The sequence below is a fragment of the Mustela lutreola genome, chromosome 14, assembly GCF_030435805.1.
Source record: "Mustela lutreola isolate mMusLut2 chromosome 14, mMusLut2.pri, whole genome shotgun sequence".
In the NCBI taxonomy this organism is placed as follows: Eukaryota; Metazoa; Chordata; class Mammalia; order Carnivora; family Mustelidae; genus Mustela; species Mustela lutreola.
Window position 1 is genome coordinate 32,470,099 of NC_081303.1, and position 19,413 is coordinate 32,489,511.

Here is a 19,413-nt window from a genome sequence, read left to right on the forward strand (position 1 = left end):
GTTACACCATCCCCACTCCCAACCTCGTCCCCATCCAGCCCAGAACCACTGGAATTTGTTTGGCCAGTTACCAATCTTTAGAGAGGCCAGCAGGGGTCAGGGACTCAATGGACGTTTACTTCTTTGCCTGTGGGTCTGACAACTATAGCCACAGCAAATACTAGGATGTGGAGAAGCCTCTGGGTTAGAAAGCGCTGTCAAAAGAAAACTGGGAGCGCCCCCTGCTGGCAAGTACTTAGTAGGCGCCTGTGAATCCCCCACCTCCTTACCCCATACCCCTTCCTCGAGGAGGATGCTTATAAGCAAATAGCAATGTTCTGGATGTCACGATTTGGATGTCAAGAGATTATACTGTTCTCAAAGGCACCAGAAAGAAACTATTTCTCAGGCGGTAACAGGCTGGGAAGAACAAAGACCCAGGAAGACTCAAGCTCTACTCCATGGGTTTTAAAGCTATAATTCAATGATCCGACAGCCAGTTAGCATAGGATTGCGATGTTGCTTACCTCCAAGGGTGGCAGAAAGTAAGAAATGAGTGCCGTACTTTTTAATCAGGTTTTCAGTGACCTGCTGTAGGTTGGGTCTCCTTCCAAGGAGGCGAATATTCCGGATAAACTCTGGGGCGAGAGGCAATGGCAAACTGAAGAAGTCCTTTCTTTCCAGAGCCAAGTTGTTTACTTTCCAACGGGCAAACTCCCTGGAGAAAAAGTCAAGGGATAAAGAAAAGCTCCATGTATGTAAGAACAAGAATCATAAAATCTGAAGTAGAGAATGCTCTTTCTCCGCTTCTACCACGGTCCCCTCCCCTCAGCACACGTCCCTCCACACACACGTCCCTGGTGCCTGGAAGAGGCCTGCTGGCCTCCACTAGGGCCCCCGTTCCCAGGCTGGGGAAAGACCCATCTCGGCTGACTTCCATCACAACCTACTTCCATCTGGCTGTCTCACTGGAGAGCAGCTAATCAGCTCATCCGTATGAAGGCAGTCGTGTACCACAGTGTAGTATGGGGGCAAGACGCCAACAGTGAAAACATGAGAGCAGCGGTTTGCAGAGATGGGAACCAGGTCCAGTTGCCCCTCAGTGCATGAGTCCCATGAGCTCCCCATTTGTAAAGTCAGGAGTTTGGTCTACACAATAGTCCTCACACTTTTTGGTTTACACTCAAAAAAGGACTGTGTCTCCATATTTATGTGGCGTATAGCCATGGATGATTACCACTTTAAAAACTCAAACTGAGAAAATTTAAATGTATTCTTTTACTTAAAGATCACAGCGGTAAATCTATTACATATAATGTAAATAGCATATTTTTATTACAATAACCATATGTCCTGAAACAAAACCAGTTTAGCAAGAAGAGTGGTATTACTTTGCATTTTTGCAAGTCTCTAATATTTGGCTTAGCAGAAGAGAGCTGCATTCTCATATTTGCTTCTGCATTCAATCTGTTGTGATAATTGTGGATATTCTTCTTTGTGGCTATTTGTTGTTCACTCAACAAATGTCATTCCTTAAAGGTTAGTTACAGCCTGGAATCTGAAACCATTTCAGTGTACTTTTCATAACTCTGTTACATTAAAATCTGGTGTTCTACACTGTACTTTGAATGTGTCCTTTTACCCTTCAGGATTTTGGAACATCATTCACTGGTCATCTAAAAAATATGGGATCACTGAATTATTCAGATCTTTCACATTGTGAACTTTTCATCATGTAATTGCAAAACACCATATTTGTTAATATCACCACAAATCTCATGAGTAAAGTTATTAAATATTGGAACTGCTACCAAGCTCATAATGACAAATATGAGTTTTCCAAAATTCTAATTTTCATCTGAAAGCTTAAATTTCATCATTGGCAACAAATATTAGTTGTTTTCCTTGAAGAGGTAAACCTACTTCATTCCTCACCACTCCCCCTTTTTTTTTGAGGAAATGTTTGCCAGACACTAAAGTCTAAATAACAATAGTTTGTCTGATGGTTGTTCTTTCAAGAAAAATTCAGTTCCAATGAAAAAGCAGCTAGTTGAGCTCACAATTCAATCACAAAAGCATTTTTTCCTTGAGACAATCATCGCTCTTCCATAGCCTCCAATGTGCTTTAGGTGTATTTTTCCATTTCACCATACAAAATATTAAAAAGACATGTACTCAAGGGTCAAGAGCCAATAAAATTAATAAACTTGACTGCTTCAAGGACATTTCTGATATGAATCTAACATGCATGTTTCTGTGCATGCGCGCGTGTGTGTGTTTAGGTGCAAGTATGTAATGATAAAAAAATACATGACTGGGGCACCTGAGTGGCTCAGTGGGTTGAGCCTCTGCCTTCAGCTCAGGTCATGATCTCAGGGTCCTGGGATCGAGCCCCGCATCAGGCTCTCTGCTCAGCGGGGAGCCTGCTTCCCCCTCTCTCTCTGCCTCTCTGCCTACTTGTGATCTCTCTCTCTGTGTCAAATAAATAAAGTATTTTTAAAAAATACATGACTACTGGTGTCCTTTGGTGAGACTGCCTTTATCCAAATCAAGATGATTTGTTTTCACAACATTAGCAGATGTCAACATGGACATCCTGAAAAGCCCTAAGAGGACCCACCTTCTAGGAAGCCCTATTATACAAGACGCCCAAATTCCTTTCTAGTCCCATCTACACTTTCAATCTTCTTGCTTTGCTCCTCACTGAAATGTCTGTATTTTAAAGGGGATACATTTCCAAGAGGAATCTGTCTTACGATGAAATGTAAAGGATTACATCCACTAGTAAGAAAGGACTCTTCCATGGCCTTTCACATTATACTCGTAAGGACCAGCTCCACTGCATTAGGGAACAACAAAATGCAAAGTCTTATCAACCTTCTCACCCATCCCAACTCTGCTCTTTGTGACAGAGCTGAAGCTTGGTCTTTCTCCCCAAATCCATGGACTACAAATTATAGGGCTGCATAAAAATAAAAGAGTTCCAAAATAAGTGAATAAAAGTCCATGCCCAATTTAAGGCTATAGAATTCTCTCATCTAACTCTAGGAACTAAGACAGAGAGGAGGGGCATGTGCCAAATATTACCAGGGAAACAAAAGAAAAGACGACTAATAATTCAAGGTTCCAACAAAGTCTTTTAAGATTCCCATTGTGTGGCTTTATTTATCTAAGCAGGCAAGTTCATAATAATACATTATCATTTATTTCCATCGTACAGGAAATGTCAAACTTTAAAGTACAGGGTATTTGTCGAACTGTTTTCTATCCCAAATCCCACTGCAGCATACAGAACAATTGCTTGATCTCCTGTCCAAATTGACCAAATGGCCAATCAAAAGACATGGGGTGGCTTAATAGACTTTTTTTTTTTAAAGACCCAACTACATGCTGCTTGCAAGAGACTCACTTCAGCATTAAGGAGACCTATACTGCAAGTGAAGGAATGGAAAAAGATATTCCACGTAAATGGAAATCCGAAGAAACCTGGGGTAGCTATATCAGTTAAACAGACTTTAAGCCAGACTGTAACAGGAGACAAAGAAGGGCATTCTATAATGACAAAGGGATCGATTCACCAAGAAGATACAACATTGGTAAATTATGCACCAAGGTAGGAGCACCTAAACATATCAAGCAAATATTTACAGCTCTAAAAGGAGAAATGAACAGCAGTTCAACAATAGGAGGAGACTTCAATGCCTCACTTTCAACAAGGATGAGTCCATTCAGACAAGATCAACAAGGGAACATTGGCTTTAAATGACATATTTGACCAGATGGACATAACAGATATTTGCAGAACATTCCATTCAACAGCCCCAGAAAACACATTCCTCTCTAGCACACATGGAACATTTTTTGGGGTAGATCACATGTTAGGTCAGAAAATAAATTTTAATAAATGTAAGAAGACTGAAATCATATCATGCATCTTTTTCATCCACAATTGTATGAAACTAGAAAATGCAAGAAGTAAAGTGGAAAATTCACAAATACATGGAGATTAAACAACATGCTCCTGAACAACCAATAGGTCAAAGGAGAAATCAAAAACTAACTTGAGACAAATGGAAATAGAAATACAAATACCATGCAGCAAAAGTAGTTCTAAGTGGGATGTTTATAAAAATAAATGCCTACACGAAGAAAAAATGAAATTCTTAAATAACCTAATTCATACCTCAAGGAACTAGAAAAAGAACAATGAATTAAGCCCAAAGTTAGTAGAAAGAAGAAAATAACAATGATCGAGTGGAAATGAATAGCATAGAGACTAAAACGATGACAGAAGAGATCAATGAAAATAAAAGTTGGTTTTTGGAAAAGATTTTTAAAATAGACAAATCATTAACTAGACTAACCAAGAAAAAAGGGAAGAGACCCAAGTAAATAAAATTGGTAATGAAAGAGGAGACATTACACCCAAATACAAAGGATCACAAGAGACTACAATGAACAATTACTGACCAAATAATTGGACAAACTATGAGAAATGGATAAATTCCTAGAAACATAACCTACCAAGAGTGAATCATGAATAAGTAGAAAATCTGAACAGATGAATTACTAGAAAGAAGATTGAGTCAGTAATAATAAACCTCCTAACAAACAAAAGTCCAGGATCAGCTGGCTTTCACTGGTGAATTCTACCAGACATTTAAAGAATTCTTACCAATGTTTTCCAAACTCTTCCAAAAAATAGAGGAGGAGGGGAAACTTCCAAGGCCAGCATTACCTTGATACCAAAATCAGACAAAGACACTACAAGACAAGTAAATTATAGGCCAGTATCCCTGATAAATACACATGCAAAAATCCCCAACAAAATATTAGTAAACTGAATTTGACATTACACAAAGAGAATTATACAGCATAATCAAGTTGGACTTATTCCAAGAATGAAAGGATGGTTCAACATTTGCAAATCAATCTATGTGCTACTCCACACTAATAAAATGAAGTATAAAAACATATGATCATCTCAACAGATGCAGGAAAAGCAATTGAGAAAATTCAACATCATTTGTGATAAAAACTCTCAATAAAAAATATATAGAGGGTACATACTTCAACATAATATATATCCTATATGACAAGCCCACAACTAACATTATATTCAATGGTTAAAAGCTGAAATCTTTTTCTCTAAGATTGAATAAGACAAGGTGGCCCACTCCTGCCAATTTTATTCAACATAGTACTGGCAGTCCTAGCCAGAGCGATTAAGCAAGAAAAAGAATTAAAAAACATTCAACTCAGGGCACCTGGGTGGCTCAGGGAGTTAGGCCTTTGCCTTCAGCTTGGGTCATGATCTCGGGGTACTGGATCGAGCCCTGCATTGGGCTCTCTGCTCAGCAGGGAGCCTGCTTCTCCCCACACCCCCTGCCTGCCTCTCTGCCTACTTGTGATCTCTGTCAAATGACTAAATAAAATTAAAAAAAAAAAATCCAACTCAGGAAGAAAGAAGTAAAATCATCAATTTGCAGATGATATGGTATTATATATAGAAAACCCTAAAGACTCCACCAAAAAAACCTGTTAGAATAAACTAATCCAGCAAAGTTGTAAGATACAAAATCAATATACAAAAGTTAGTTACATTTCTATAGAGTAATAACAACTACAACAAAAAAAATCCACAGAAATTAAGGGAAAAATCCCATTTAAAATAGTAAAAAAAGAAAAAAATAACAAGGAATAAATTTAACCAAGAGTATGAACATTCTGTACACTAAAAACTATATCATATATTGGTGAAAGAAATTGAAGAAGACACAAATAAATGGAAAGATAGTCTATGCTCATGGATTGGAAGAATCAATATTGTTAAAATGTCCATACGATCCAAAGCAATCTACAGATTCATTACGATCCCTATAAAATTTCCAATGGCATTTTCCATAAAATAGAAAAAAAAAATCCAAAAGTGTGTGTGGAACCACAAAAGAGCCCAAATAGTCAAAGCAATCTTGAGAAAAAAAGAACAACACTAGGAAGTCATCACACTTCCTAATTTCAAACTACATAACAAAGCTATAGTAATCAAAATATGGTATTGGCATTAAAAACACATTGACATCTATGCTAAGTGAAATAAATCAGAGAAATACAAATACCATATATTTCACTCATATTCAGAATTTCAGAAACAAAACAGATAAACAGGGGAAGGGAAGGAAAAATGAAATGAAAACAGATGAAGATAAATCATAAGAGACTCTTTGAAGGAAGCAAACATGGTTGCTGGAGGGGATGTGGGTGGGAAGATGGGGTAACTGGATGATGGACATTAAGGAGGGCATGTGATGGAATGAGCACTGGGTATCATATGCAACTGATGAATCACTAAATTCTACCTGTGAAACTAAAAACAAAAACAAAACAATAAGACACACCGATAGTGGAACAAAACAGAGAACCCAGAAACAAACACACATATAGGGTCAATTCATTTGTGACAAAAAAGCCAAAAATATACAATGGGAAAAGGATAGTCTCTTCAATAAATGATAATAGCAAAACTGAAGAACCACGTGCAAAAGAAGTAAACTGGACCCTTATTTTCCACCATACACACAGATAAACTCAAAACAAATTAAAGACACCACTTAAGACTTGGAAGAAAATCTCTTTGAAGAAAGCATAGGCAGTAAGCTCCTTGACATGGGTCTTGGTGATTGTATTTGGAATCTGACACCAAATCGAGCCTCCCTGATTCATGGTAGGCCATATTCATCAACTAATAAACAATTTCTATCCTATCATTTAGATTGCTAGAAGAAATAAAAAGCAGGTGTTCTTCCATTTTTTCATAATTTCTTACAATGGTCAAAGCCCCTCACCAAAAAGAAAGACCACCTTACTATAGAGGTGGTTGCCAATATAATTAAATTTAATAAATAAAAAAAGGTGTGCGCAGTCCCATCATTCAGGACTGCCAAACGGTGCCTCCTACAAGCTTTCCTTGACCATCTCATCCAAAAGAACATCCTCTTTCTCTCTCACTCTCTGTCTCCATGCTCTGCTTTAGTTATCTTTTTTTTTTTTTTTTTAGCACTTATTACTACCCAACATAATACATTTTTAAATTCTCTTCCTCTCCCAGTAAAACAAAAACTCAATGAGGGCAAGATTGACCCTTTCGGTCTTAACTCAACAGCAATAGAACAATGCTAGAAGTTCTAACCTTTCATACTGTTAGTAATATACTTCTGTTAAATGACTGGGAGATTCTCTCATTTATTTAATTTAAATTAAATTCACTTGTTTTATGTCATCGCTCTCCTATTCCTTTCACTGTTTGGAAATTATTGATGACTAGATAAAAAAATGCTACAGCATGGGAATACGTAGATGCGACTACTAATTAGTGATTGATCTGAAATGGAAGTAAAGTATCTGAAATGTGTATGCATATCAATGAGAAAATTAGATTTGACTTATAAAAATGTAATTTATAGGCATGATTTTATATACTGTTTATACATAAATCAGGCACAGATGGCATTTTCTTATGCTTTGGTAAACTGAGTCAGGGCCTTCTTCCATTGTCTTCAGCAGACATGGATACCTTTCAAACCCTGGGGCACATTCTGAACCCACAGTCTACACTCTGAAGTCCAGTGAGTACAGAGACCCCATTCAGACTCTGCTCTGCTTTATGCCCAATGTTAATGATCAGCAGCCCAACCCCTACAATGGGTCTAACAACAACTTCTGCCACAACAACAACTTTTGCTATGATAATAGCAAAACTGAAGAACCACGTGCAAAAGAAGTAAACTGGCAAGGTAATGTTCAAGGTCACCAAAAGAAGTAACAATTTTAAAGTCATGCACTTTTCCTTAATCCTCCTTTCTTTTTGTCCAGCATCAGACTTGGAAAATCATATATTTTATCCAAACCAAAAAGAGTTTTGAGCATCTATTATTTAAATGAATGAGGCTGTGGAAGCTTAGAAAGCTAAGTAATTTACCTGATTTCACACAGCTACCAAGAGGGAAATTTCGACTGTTCAAATTAGAAGGAACATTTTAGTACTATCTGCCAATATTTTTTCACGTTATCGTGTACATTGAAAATTCTCCATGTGATGCATTGGGACCAGAACAGAGGAGACCAAGCACAGGAAGTCCTGCTACCCCGGACTTTGCCCAGTCGCCCCAGGGGCTAAATGGGTCAATATATGGACAAACCTGTCCAAACCACACCCGTCCTTAGCCATTCGCAGTGCCGGCAGGGGCCAGCAGGTGCACCAATTGAGAAGGTCTATTCACTCCTCTTATGTTATGAGAAAAACCATGAAACAGAGAGAGAAGTGGTTTGCTTAAAACAATATACCCAACTGGTACCAGAATCAGAACAGAAAGCTAGTGTCCGGCCCCTCCCCCAGTGCTATGATGGCGGTGATGACAGCAACGGTGAGACCCAGAGAGGTTAGGAAAGTCATTTGCCTGAAGTTACACAGTAAGTGGTGGGGCTGAGATTAAAACCCAAGTCAACACCATTCTGCTGTTTTGAGAACACAATTTTCCTCTGTGGAGATTAAGTGTATTTTATGGTATTCTAATTATTATTATTTTTTAAAGATATTATTTATTTCAATCTCAAGTAGGTGGAGAGGCAGGCAGAGAGAGAGAGATAGGAGGAAGCAGGCTCCCCACTGAGCAGAGAGCCCAATGCGGGGCTCGATCTCAGGACCCTAAGATCATGACTTGAGCCAAAGGCAGAGGTTCAACCCACTGAGCCATCCAGGTGCCCCGGTATTCTAATTATTTTTAAAAGTTTACTATCTTTTAACAAAAATATCTCATTACCTGGAACATTCCATTCCTTTAGTTATCTATATACACATGAGTTTACCATATATCCCAAACACAGTGTAACATATACACTGAAGCAAACCGTTTTGGATTTCAGGTGGTTTTAATACATCCATTTGCAGAAGGAGAAATCGAGACCTAGTTAAAAATCAAGTCCATACATAGGGTGTCATGGGAGAAATCAAAGATAAAGGCCTGATTTCAGCTCCTATGGCTGTTCAGGACATCATAACACAGAATAACAGATGACTCAGAAAAATGAACAATGCTGTCTTAGGAAGCATTTTATGAGCAAATAATAAAAAATAATGGTTTACATTTAATGAATTCTTAGTATGTGCCAGGCATCCCAAGCATCTAACAAGTATTATCCAAAACACCCCCATAAGGGGGAGAAGATTATTATCCTCATTTTACGGATGAGGAAACTGAGGCACAGGTAAGCTAATTTGCCCAATGGGGAACACCCAGTTGGTGACAGAGTCAGGATTTAAACACAGGATGTGTGGTTTCCGAGTCTACAGTGTTTACCTACCCTGTGAATCTCAAAAGGGTAATCACGATTGTGTGAGTGGAAGACAGTGTGTGTGTGAGTGAGAGAGAGAGAGGGGAAGAGAGAATTTCATTGGAGAAAGAATAGATACGTAAGGATGGAAACTATATCTGAACACCCCCCCCCAAAAAAAAGCCGCTTCTATGAACTGTACTGGGGTGTCCACCAAGAATCTGGCCTAGGCCTTGGCTGCCGGCATAATGGCTCAGGCTCTGGGGATGCCCAGTGGTTTTCTCACCTACTTCACTAAGTTTCTTCCCTGCCCTTTGGGGCCCTTCATTGAATCAAAATAATGGGGAAAACATCTGTGAAAGGAGTTTGAGCCAGAAAGTAGTAAAAATGTACTTACAGAACTTATTAACCTGGTTCTTTCCAGCATCTGAAAGCCTCAGAAGGCACTACTGGAAGGCAGCCTGAGCTATTCAGAGAATAAATGTTCATTTCCGAGTTCTCCTTTAGCAGGTTTTTTTTCCAGTAATAAAATAATCAAGGCTCTTTTTTTTTCCTAGGAAAAGGATGTTTTCTATATATCAATTATATTAACACACACTACTTCAATTAAGCCATCATCTTTGTTTCAATTAAGACATCAAGTAAATCTCCATTTCAATTTAGCCATTTCTCTTAAAATCTTCTCCCACTGTGTTTGTTATGCAGTAAGCAGTCTGAGAGAGCAAACATCTCACATGGGAGTGAAGCCCCCCGTGCAAAGTGCCTTTAGAACAGCAGAGACCACGACACAGGCTCACAGGCTAAGCCAGAGGGTGACCAGAAACTTTCCAATGTGTACTCCCCCTGCAAGGGCTTCCCAGCTGCACATAGGGAAGCTGCTATAACCAGCAGAAGTTTACTCCATTTCCTGTCTAACTCTAGATTCACCTAGCGTGAACAACACACACTTCTGCCAAAGGGTTGCCACACCGATACAATCATTGATAACAACCAAAACAAAATTTAGGAAAGGTGTGATCCAGGCAATACCAGCACGCTACGGCAGCTGTCCACACCAACACAGAGAACACGGCGGCCATGATCCAAAATCTCTCTCTACATTCTGAAATGATCAGAGTTATCTTTGTCCCAAACTGCTTAACGCTCATGGTCCAGATTGCCAACCAAGGATGCTTCTGGTTGTACATGAATTTAGGGATTTTCTCAGAGCCCAAGAGCCTGTAACAGAAGAGCTGAACCACAGCCAAGCTTGAAGCAGGAGGGTCTCTGATGACGCTCCTCGCTTGAAAGATGGAAACAAAGAATGCCTCCAAGTCACAGCTACTACCTCTAATGTCACCAACCACGCGGCAGCACCGTGTTCCTCCAAGTGATAAGGGGTCAGCAAGAACTCTGCCAGCAAGCGCGCTCCCCTGCCAGGCCCCACGCTCCCGGCCATGAAAGACTCGGAAAGAGCACAGCTGGGGTCCTCCATCCCGGGGCTTGTTTCCAGCAGCTCGCACTGAAGCACCACTTTGCTGGCTTGTAAACTGAGAACATTGATCCGGCCCCCATGAAGACACGTTACCTATGAAACCTCCCTCCCTGGGAAGTCTCAAGGGAGAGAGAGCGTTCTAGGAAGAAACCCACAGTTTCAAAACAAAACCAAAAACTATACCTTAAGGAGACTGAAATCTGGTAACAAGGAATACCGCGGCCCACAATAAAGGCGCTTGTGCCGAGACCTTAGGCTAAGAGCTGTGTTCGTGGTTACCCGTTTTCCAACAGACCTAGCTTTCCATTTCTGTGTGGGACGCACATTCATTTCCAAGGCCACCGATACGGCTGACATTAGGAAAGTCACATTTCCTGTATCCTGAGTAGGCAGCCCTACGCAGCCCCTCTGCCGTGCCACCCCCTGAGGGCTTGGCGTCACCCCATGCCCGTGTCAGGGTGTCCCCGAGTGCTAGGAGCCCATCTGTTCCTCCTGAGTTAGACCCCAGGCTGGCTTTCCTGGGGAACAATCAATGCCGTTTCCAGCAGAGCTGACCAATCATCACATGCTCACTGAGGCGGCAGTTCTCAGAATAGGTTTGGGGACTCCCAGAGAGGCTGCAGAGAAGTCCTAGGACAGCCGTGGGGCCCAGGATGTCCACATCTAAGCACCACTTTGCAAACAATGGCAGAAAGAGTAGGCTGTCCTGACTGGAAATGCTGCCCCTCTCCCCTCTTTGCCCCTCCTGACAGACTTCCAACAACCCCTTCTGGGGAGCACCCTCCTCCAACCCGAAGTTTTCAAAGGGACTGCCATGCTGAAAGGTTCTTGTTCTCCAAAAGGTTGTTTGGGGTACAGCTCATACTTGTAAGAAAAAATATATATATATGTATGACTGGTTTTCCTTGAAAAATGAAGGAAGACACAGGACAGGTCATTGACTAAAATATTGAAGAACTCAGGAGCAAAAAAAGATGAATTGGCCAAAGACACAAATAGCTTTCTCATCATTTTTCTTGTAACTTTACTTTTTATGTAAACTGTCAACCAATGACCGTGGGAAAATTTCTCACATACCAACCAGTTCTGGATAAATGCAAACGTCTTTGTCCTCAGAGCTCACATTTCTCTCAGAGAGCTGCCTTTCCCCAGCTAGCTTGAGACTTGCCACTTTCACGCAGGAATCTCAGTAAACACCACTGATTTTCCTGAAGAGCCCCAGATACAAAGAAATCTTCTTTTTCTTCATCCTCCTGCCAATATACCTCTTCTCAGAGGCCACTGCTCCCACCACAGAACTCAGTCCACCACAGAGTTATTTACCTCAGTGAGTCAGCTAAGATGGTTCCACATTGGTTAGCTGGACATTTTAGGGGCCAAGGGATATAACATGTTTTGGCTCCAGTACAGAAGGCTGTATTTCTAGACACATCACATCATCAGGAGATTTCTATCTCAACAACAGATTACTGTAATGTACTTAGCTATTAGAGCCTTTACTGCCATAATGAATAAGACATGATTAATCTGAGCTATAAAAAGAAATTATAATAAAAACCATAATCTCTTACATTGGTGGAGAGCCTTCCTTTCATTTTTTTACCAAAAAAATTCATGCACAAGTTTCACACCAGCTCAACTATTTCACCTATACAAGAAAAAAACCTTGGAAAAGAGGAAGTAGAAATCTCATGACTCTACTCTTCACCTTTTATAGGTTAAAAAGGAAGAGACAGAGAAACTGAAGGAAAAAAAGGGGGTGACCCATCTCATTTCATGAGTGGTAGAGTCTGACAAGAACCTGAACCATGCTATGAATGGGTCTATGACCCATGCTCAAGTTCAGGGACCTCTGCATACCTCTGTTCTACTTTCCAGGAAATTCTTTGGCCTTGTAGACCAAGGAGTAATTCCAAGGCAGGAAGGCTTCAATCCCGGAGCCCTTTGGTAACAGAAGATCTCGGTCCCTGCAACTCGAGGAGGAGCAAGGGCAGCGGTGAGGCCGGCCCTCCCCCAGAGCCGCTGTGTCCCGCTCTTCCCGCTCTCTGGTAAAATCCAAGAAGCCTAGCGTGTAGGTAATTTCGCAGCCTGCTGTGTTCTCAAACAACGGCCCGTAAACAATGATTGGCCAATTTCATTCTAATCTGCCCAATTTTGCTCTAATTAAAATCAAGCTGTAGCTTTCAAACAGTTTAATGAAGGCTGATTGGGAGAAATGGGGAGGGGAGACTCAAGCTTAAAGGAGGAGGGCGAGGTCACTGCTTGGCAAGTCTCCCGTGGGGGCTCCGGGGCTCCGAGAGGACACAGAAGGCAGCATGCTTGTAGAACAACGTGAAGTACGACACACTCCTTGGAAGGAGGGGCCGGGGACTCTCTGAGACAAGGATGAAGTGAAGAGGGAGCTTAGATCTGTGTTTTCTCAGGCACAGAAACCTCTGCTCTGCCTTAACCTCCCAACCTGCTCCCCACAGTTCATCTGTTCAACTGTGGAGAAAATGGCTCCGCTCACCACTCTGGGCCTCCCGTTGTGCTTGCTCAGCAAGCGGACAGCCCATGCCATGCTTCTCCACAGCACACGTCCGTGGGCTTCCTGTCAGCTACTTCACTCTAAGAGAATTTCCCCTGACTAGCAGCTCCTTCCATTATTTGACAAGTTCATTCCTTCGCAATGAGATCGCCTTTCTGGAATTTGGGGGCATTTGCTTTTTATATGAGCCACTCTTAATTGGACTAAATATTTTTTTGTTCCTTCAATCGTTTCTAGATTCCTAGGCCCTTCTGCTAAACCTTCTCTGCCTTTAATCTAGCTTGTTAATGTGTTTCTTTTTAAAGATGGCAACCAAAATTAAACACAATTCAGTAGCTGAGCTCTGAGCCATGGAGAGTACAGGATACAATTTCTGAACACATCATTATCATCAGCATAACTATCCTCATTGTGTCTCTACTGAGCCCCTGTGCTACCAGGCACAGTCCTGGGTGCTTTCCATATTTTTTTCATCATTGCCACAATCTTTCAAATGTCAGTGCGGGAGATCAAGTGCTCATTCTCGCTTGGATCAGAAAGAATGCCTTTTGATATGGGACTTGATGGTATCAGTCACTCAGACGGGTGGACCTCATTGACTCCCTCAGCAATATTGGGCTTGGGTCTCTGACTTCATTCTGGACAAATGAAGACATACATAAGGAAGAGGGTACCAATTCTGGGTCCAAAGAGGCATTGCATATTTTCACTCTTCTTCCTGCTTGCCTGCCCTGGCCAAAAGAATTGCTTTCCCCACCTACCCACCAGTACTTCTCTTTCAGCCTGAGACCCATGATAAACATCATTGGAGAAAACACCAAATGGCTTCCTTGCACACCTGTAGCCCTGAAGCACTTGAACTCAGCCAATCTACAGATGCATGACTGAGAAAGGTTATTATTGCTGTCAAATGAGTTTGGGGGTTATTTTTATGTCCATAATTATGGCAACAGTTAATTGATACACACAAGTTCAGTCCTCTTTCATAGTGGAGCTAGCTGAGGCGCAGATAAGCATCTTAGTCAAGGACACAGAGCTTACCAAAACTGAAGATAGTTTATGATCTTTCATATATATATGAAATATATTTCCTTTATTAACACACCTGAATATTGCACTCCTTTTGTTTTAGTATTTACACAGTAAATTTATTTAAATCCTTTCACTTGTTTTATTAAAACAGAATTGACACAATAGCATTTTTTTTTTGAAGACAAAAATATTCTTGGCTAACCGTAATCTCATAGTCAACCAGACTCCCACCCCTCCTCCATTTTTTTTCCAACCCTAGATTTTTGTTTTTATTTTAATTGCTGAGCCGGACCATCTATATCCTATATTGGTGAAATAGGCATTTTGGACTTAAATCTGGGGCTTTAGACTTCACCATCTTCTTGCATTCCATCCCTCTTGGCAGAGACTTGGAAAGTATTCTTTAAGCAATTTCTACCTTCCCCTTGGGCTCACAGATACACAAATTTCCCCAGTTTCCTCCACATTTAAATGCAGTCACGTGACTGGGTTCTGGCCAGCAGGCGGTGGACCCTGCCCCAGCCCAGGAGACTTCCCATGAGCTCTCTCATGCTCGCTCTCTTTCCTTGTCCACCACGACCCAGAGGAGGATGCCGAGGCCTTGCATGATGACAGAGTGTGACTAGATGGATGGAGTCCTGGTCTCGAATCATTTCATGAAGCCATCTCCTTCTAACTAGCTCATAAATTGCACCAGACATGAGCAATAAGCAAATAATTAAATAAACTTGTACTAAGTCACTGAGATTTGGGGACTGTTTGTTCCAGCAGTTAGCCCACTCTAATACCTCAATCGTGTCAATCTCCTATTCCAGCCTGGCAAAAAAAAAAAAAAAAATCAAATCTTCACTCTTGATTTTATTGCCTATCTTGATAAGAGGCTCTTTCAATTACCTGATTTTATTGTCTATGGAGTCAAGCATCCATGCTCCCATTTCTCCTCAGCTCAGTAACATTCCCATATGGGGTCTCTTTTTTGCCTTCTGAGTCTAGATGGAGATGGTGTTAGTTTTGAGCCCTTGGTTTTTATGCTGTAGAATCGTAGTGTGTGAGTCCTGCTCTAAGGGAAAAGCACCTGTCACTGTGAAGGATTTACTTTGAACTATCTATAACTATAAAATCAATGAATAGATTAACTCAGGCTATAGTTAGGGAGAGCGGAATGTGGATTTTAAGTGATAAATCTGATTAATGTCTGGAGATTGCAGGAGAAAGAATTTGATAGAGTAGGACTGCTCCTGCTTTCTTTCCTCTTTCTCAATCAAACCCCCTGCATTTTCTCTTCTTCTTTCTTCCCAAGGTTTCCCACTCTACTGTGTTCCATATTTATTCTCAGGAGACCCCCTCATAAGAAGAAAAATGTACTTATCTTGAAATAAACCAAATTGGGATTTTAGTGATTGCCAAAGAGTCCCCATAAAGAAAGTCCTATTATCCTACCCATTTTACTGATGAGAAAAACTGAAACTCAGTTGCAAAATAACTTGCTCAAGTTCCCACAGCTAGCAGTAGCAGAACTGCAATTTAAACCTTCACAGTAAGATTCTAGAGGCTGGAGCCTCAACCACTTGTTTTCTCCTTCCATCTAATTCAGTCCCAGAACATCCTACTCATATGGAGGGGTTTCATTCTCTTATTATAGCCTTAACGTGTGGCAGACATCGTACTGGGAACTGGAGATAAAAAGACGAAATAAAACATGTTCTTTGCTTGAAGGAGGTCAGAGTAAATAAATAAATACACAAAATAAGTTCTGTAGCAGAAATGTGAACATACTGATGGGGAACCATACATAGAAAGAACCAACTCTCTTGTAGGAGCCACAGAAGTCCAGAGAGAGTGGATATTTAAGTGGGTTGAAAGGTGAGTAGGAGCTTGGTGGGCAGAGAAAATGGAAGGAGCCACGCAGGACGTGGGAGTGGGACATGGAAAGACACATGGAACTTAATCTGGGTGAATCTGGAGATGTTTAGGGAGACTGGAACAAAAGGTAGCAGGAAGAAATGTACATTCATGCCAAGAAAATGCATTCAGGTTTCATCCTTTGGGCACAGAGGGCCCCAAGGAGGACGTCAGGCAGGCTGGACTGGAGGAGAGAGAAAGGACGGTGGTACACAGGGAAGCCGGGGGGGGGGGGGGGGAGAGCAGAGGCTGTCTTTGAAGGGCTGCTCTGAGGTGGAAGCCACAACTCAAATGCAGGGAGAGGCTGGGGAAGAGGCAGGAGTTAGTGGTCTGGTAGCTGTACCATTCCCAGTCCGGGAAGCACAGCAAAGAGTACAGGAGACCTAAGTGCAGCAGGAAATGAAATGCACACAGTTCCGGCTATGCGTTTACCACAGAAATGAAATTAGAAATGAAATCTAAGTGGCCAAAATCAAATCAAATGGGAGGTGGATCCAGTGCCTTGAAAACCTGAAGAAAGCTTGGGAATTTTTCCTCCTACTTTTAACTTGACTGAAAAACCTGTATTCAGGGGTGCCTGGGAGGCTCAGTCATTAAGCGTCTGCCTTTAGCTCAGGTCACCATCCCAGAGTCCTGGGATCAAGCCCCACATCCAACTCCCTGCTCAGCGGGAGGCCTGCTTCTCCCTCTCCCATCCCCTCTGCTTGTGCTCCCTCTCTAGCTGTCTCTCTCTCTGTGTCAATTAAATAAGTAAAATCTTAAAAAACAAAACAAAACAAAAAAAACTGTAAGCCCAGCACATATTTCCAACTTTTCTTGAAGCAATGGGGCTTCAGTTCCAGAGCACAGATACGACATCCTCTGAGGCAGGCCTGTGACCTAGAACAACCATCACTAACCTTTGAGAGCTGCCTAGAACGTGACAAGTGGAGGAGGAAAATGCCTGATCTGAGAAAAGTCCAGAATGTTACACTAATCCCGTTCCGTGACAAAAGCCTTGAGTGTTTTGGAAGAGGAGCATGGCAAGCTAGCTCCCTGGGAGCCAGAATTGGAAGAAAATCTTATGACAAAGTAAATTTGTGATATTTTCCTTATGCAGAAAGATAGAAAAAGGAGCATTAGGCTAAAAAAGCAAGGACGGTTTGAGAGCTACAACGTGGAGGAGCGGGAGGAAGGAGAGAACTTCCGGAGAGAAGTCACACAGTGCCAGCAAGTCTCAAAAGTCAGGCAGAATAATGCTCTCCAAGTATCTAAAGACCTAGCATGAAGAAGAGGCATGTAGACTTACTGTCAAGAAATAAAAGAAAGCAGAGTCGGGACCAATAAGTGGAATTATGGGAAGAAGGATTGATTCAGCGTCAGAGGGTCACGCTAGTGTTTGCAGCTATTGCCTGGAAATTGGCTTCAGTGAACACGCAGGATGGAAGTGCTCAAGCCAAGGCTGGTTGACCACCTCCGTGAGGATTGGTCTAGAAAACAGGTGATTTTCAATTTTCCTTCTAATCCACAGATTGGAACATCGTGGGTACCATTCTGCCAGCCCGTGCCTTTGAGACTTCTCCAGTCATTCCCCTGAAAGCTTAGTTCCCATGTCCCAGGCAGACCACAGAATCTGTGGTTCCCAGACTTGGTTTCCTGACCTGCAGAGACCAACATGGACGCTGCCTTCCTTAGTGGGAACAGAAGGCAAAATACGTATTATTGGCCTCTACAGTCATGTTTCCTCTTCCCTTTAAAAAAAAAAAAATTATATATATTTTAAAGAGCAAGAGAGAGTGCAGGGGGCTGGGGCAGGAAGAGGTAGATGGAGAGGAAATCTCAAGCAGACTCTACAGTCAGCACAGAGCCTGATGTGGGGCTCAATCTCCCAACCCTGAGATCATGACCTGAGCCACACCCAAGAGTCAGACGCTGAACGGAGTGTACCACCCAGGCGTCCCAACAGCTAATGTTGCTCCTATCAAGTTACGTTTGAGCCTGAGTTCCCAGATGATGAAGGCGGACATTCAGGGATGACCAGAGCCTCCCTTCCTCTCCATTTTGACCAGACTCACAGCCTAGAACATACACAGAATCAGCTGAGCACAGGCTGGTTTACTGGGCGTACAGTTGACTGTGGTACTAGGAGACCAACCATGGTGAGGGATCATCCCACGAGGGTGTTTACAGGCTTCCGTGGATCCGGGAGAACTCAGTCCCCCAAGAGTCCTCCTTCCTGTCCCTCCTCCGTCATGAGCTGGTCCCCAGGTAAGGCACAGGCTCTCTTGCGTACAAGGACAATGAGAATTCTCCCAGGCCCCGGGGCTAATAATGAAGGACTTGGTGCAGTGCTGGGTCTGTCTACTTCATTTTTCTCCCACCAGAGCCTCCTGTGTGGCCAGTGAGACTTTTGCTCACCCTGACTCATGGTGACTTCAGAGCTTGACTGTTCTTTGCAGTTGGAGGGAGAAAGAGGCACATTTCTGGGCTCAGGGAGGAGCATGGTACAGAGGCAGAACCGGGGGGCATTAAACAAGTACAGAGGGGAAAGACTCCTTCATCTTCCCCAAACCACATCTTGGGGGTAACAGCCCTAATCTACCCACACGTACACCCACAAAGCCCTAATCTACCCACACGTACACCCGCAAAGCCCACAACTGGTCAGGGAGTCCCAGCCCCACGTTCCATCTGCTCCCGTGGTGTGCTGTGGACAGGAAGGGAAGGGAGAGTGACCCAAAGCCTATGCCACCCATGTCGGCACTTGGCACTGCAAGTTGACAAACCATCCTAATAAGCAGAGGTGATCTGCATCACTGAAGGGTTCTTCTGGATTTCTGAAACTATCCCTTGAAACAGAAGACACTTCCAAGGGGTATGTGTGCTTATGAATCAGGAGCCATGTGATCCTAAAGTCAGGAACTACAGACTTACTTAACACTGAATTTTTATAAGCCATTGCCAGGCAAAAAATAAGATACTGCGTTTTGGAATAGCATTAAGTGTCCCTCTAGTAGAGGATTCGATTTACAGAAATTTAATTTACACTGCACCCTTACAGAAATATACCGACAGTGTAAAGCCGACACATACAGAATTTGCTGGGGGTGAATTGTTTCAGGAAGATTCATCTGCAGCTTCCTCCCACTTAGGGTTCCCCAGAGCCCAAGCGCAGATGGAGAACGGTGGA

General features: G+C 42.2%; 1 protein-coding gene across 2 annotated transcripts in view; it reads right to left on the reverse strand.

The window, feature by feature from the left end:
* Positions 1-19,413, reverse strand: part of BRINP2 (BMP/retinoic acid inducible neural specific 2) — a 107,597-nt gene that overhangs the window by 21,538 nt on the left and 66,646 nt on the right. For both annotated transcript variants that reach the window (XM_059146404.1, XM_059146403.1), the window contains exon 3: positions 507-697. In XM_059146404.1, coding sequence (XP_059002387.1) covers positions 507-697 — 191 coding nt within the window. The remainder of the gene's footprint in view (positions 1-506; positions 698-19,413) is intronic.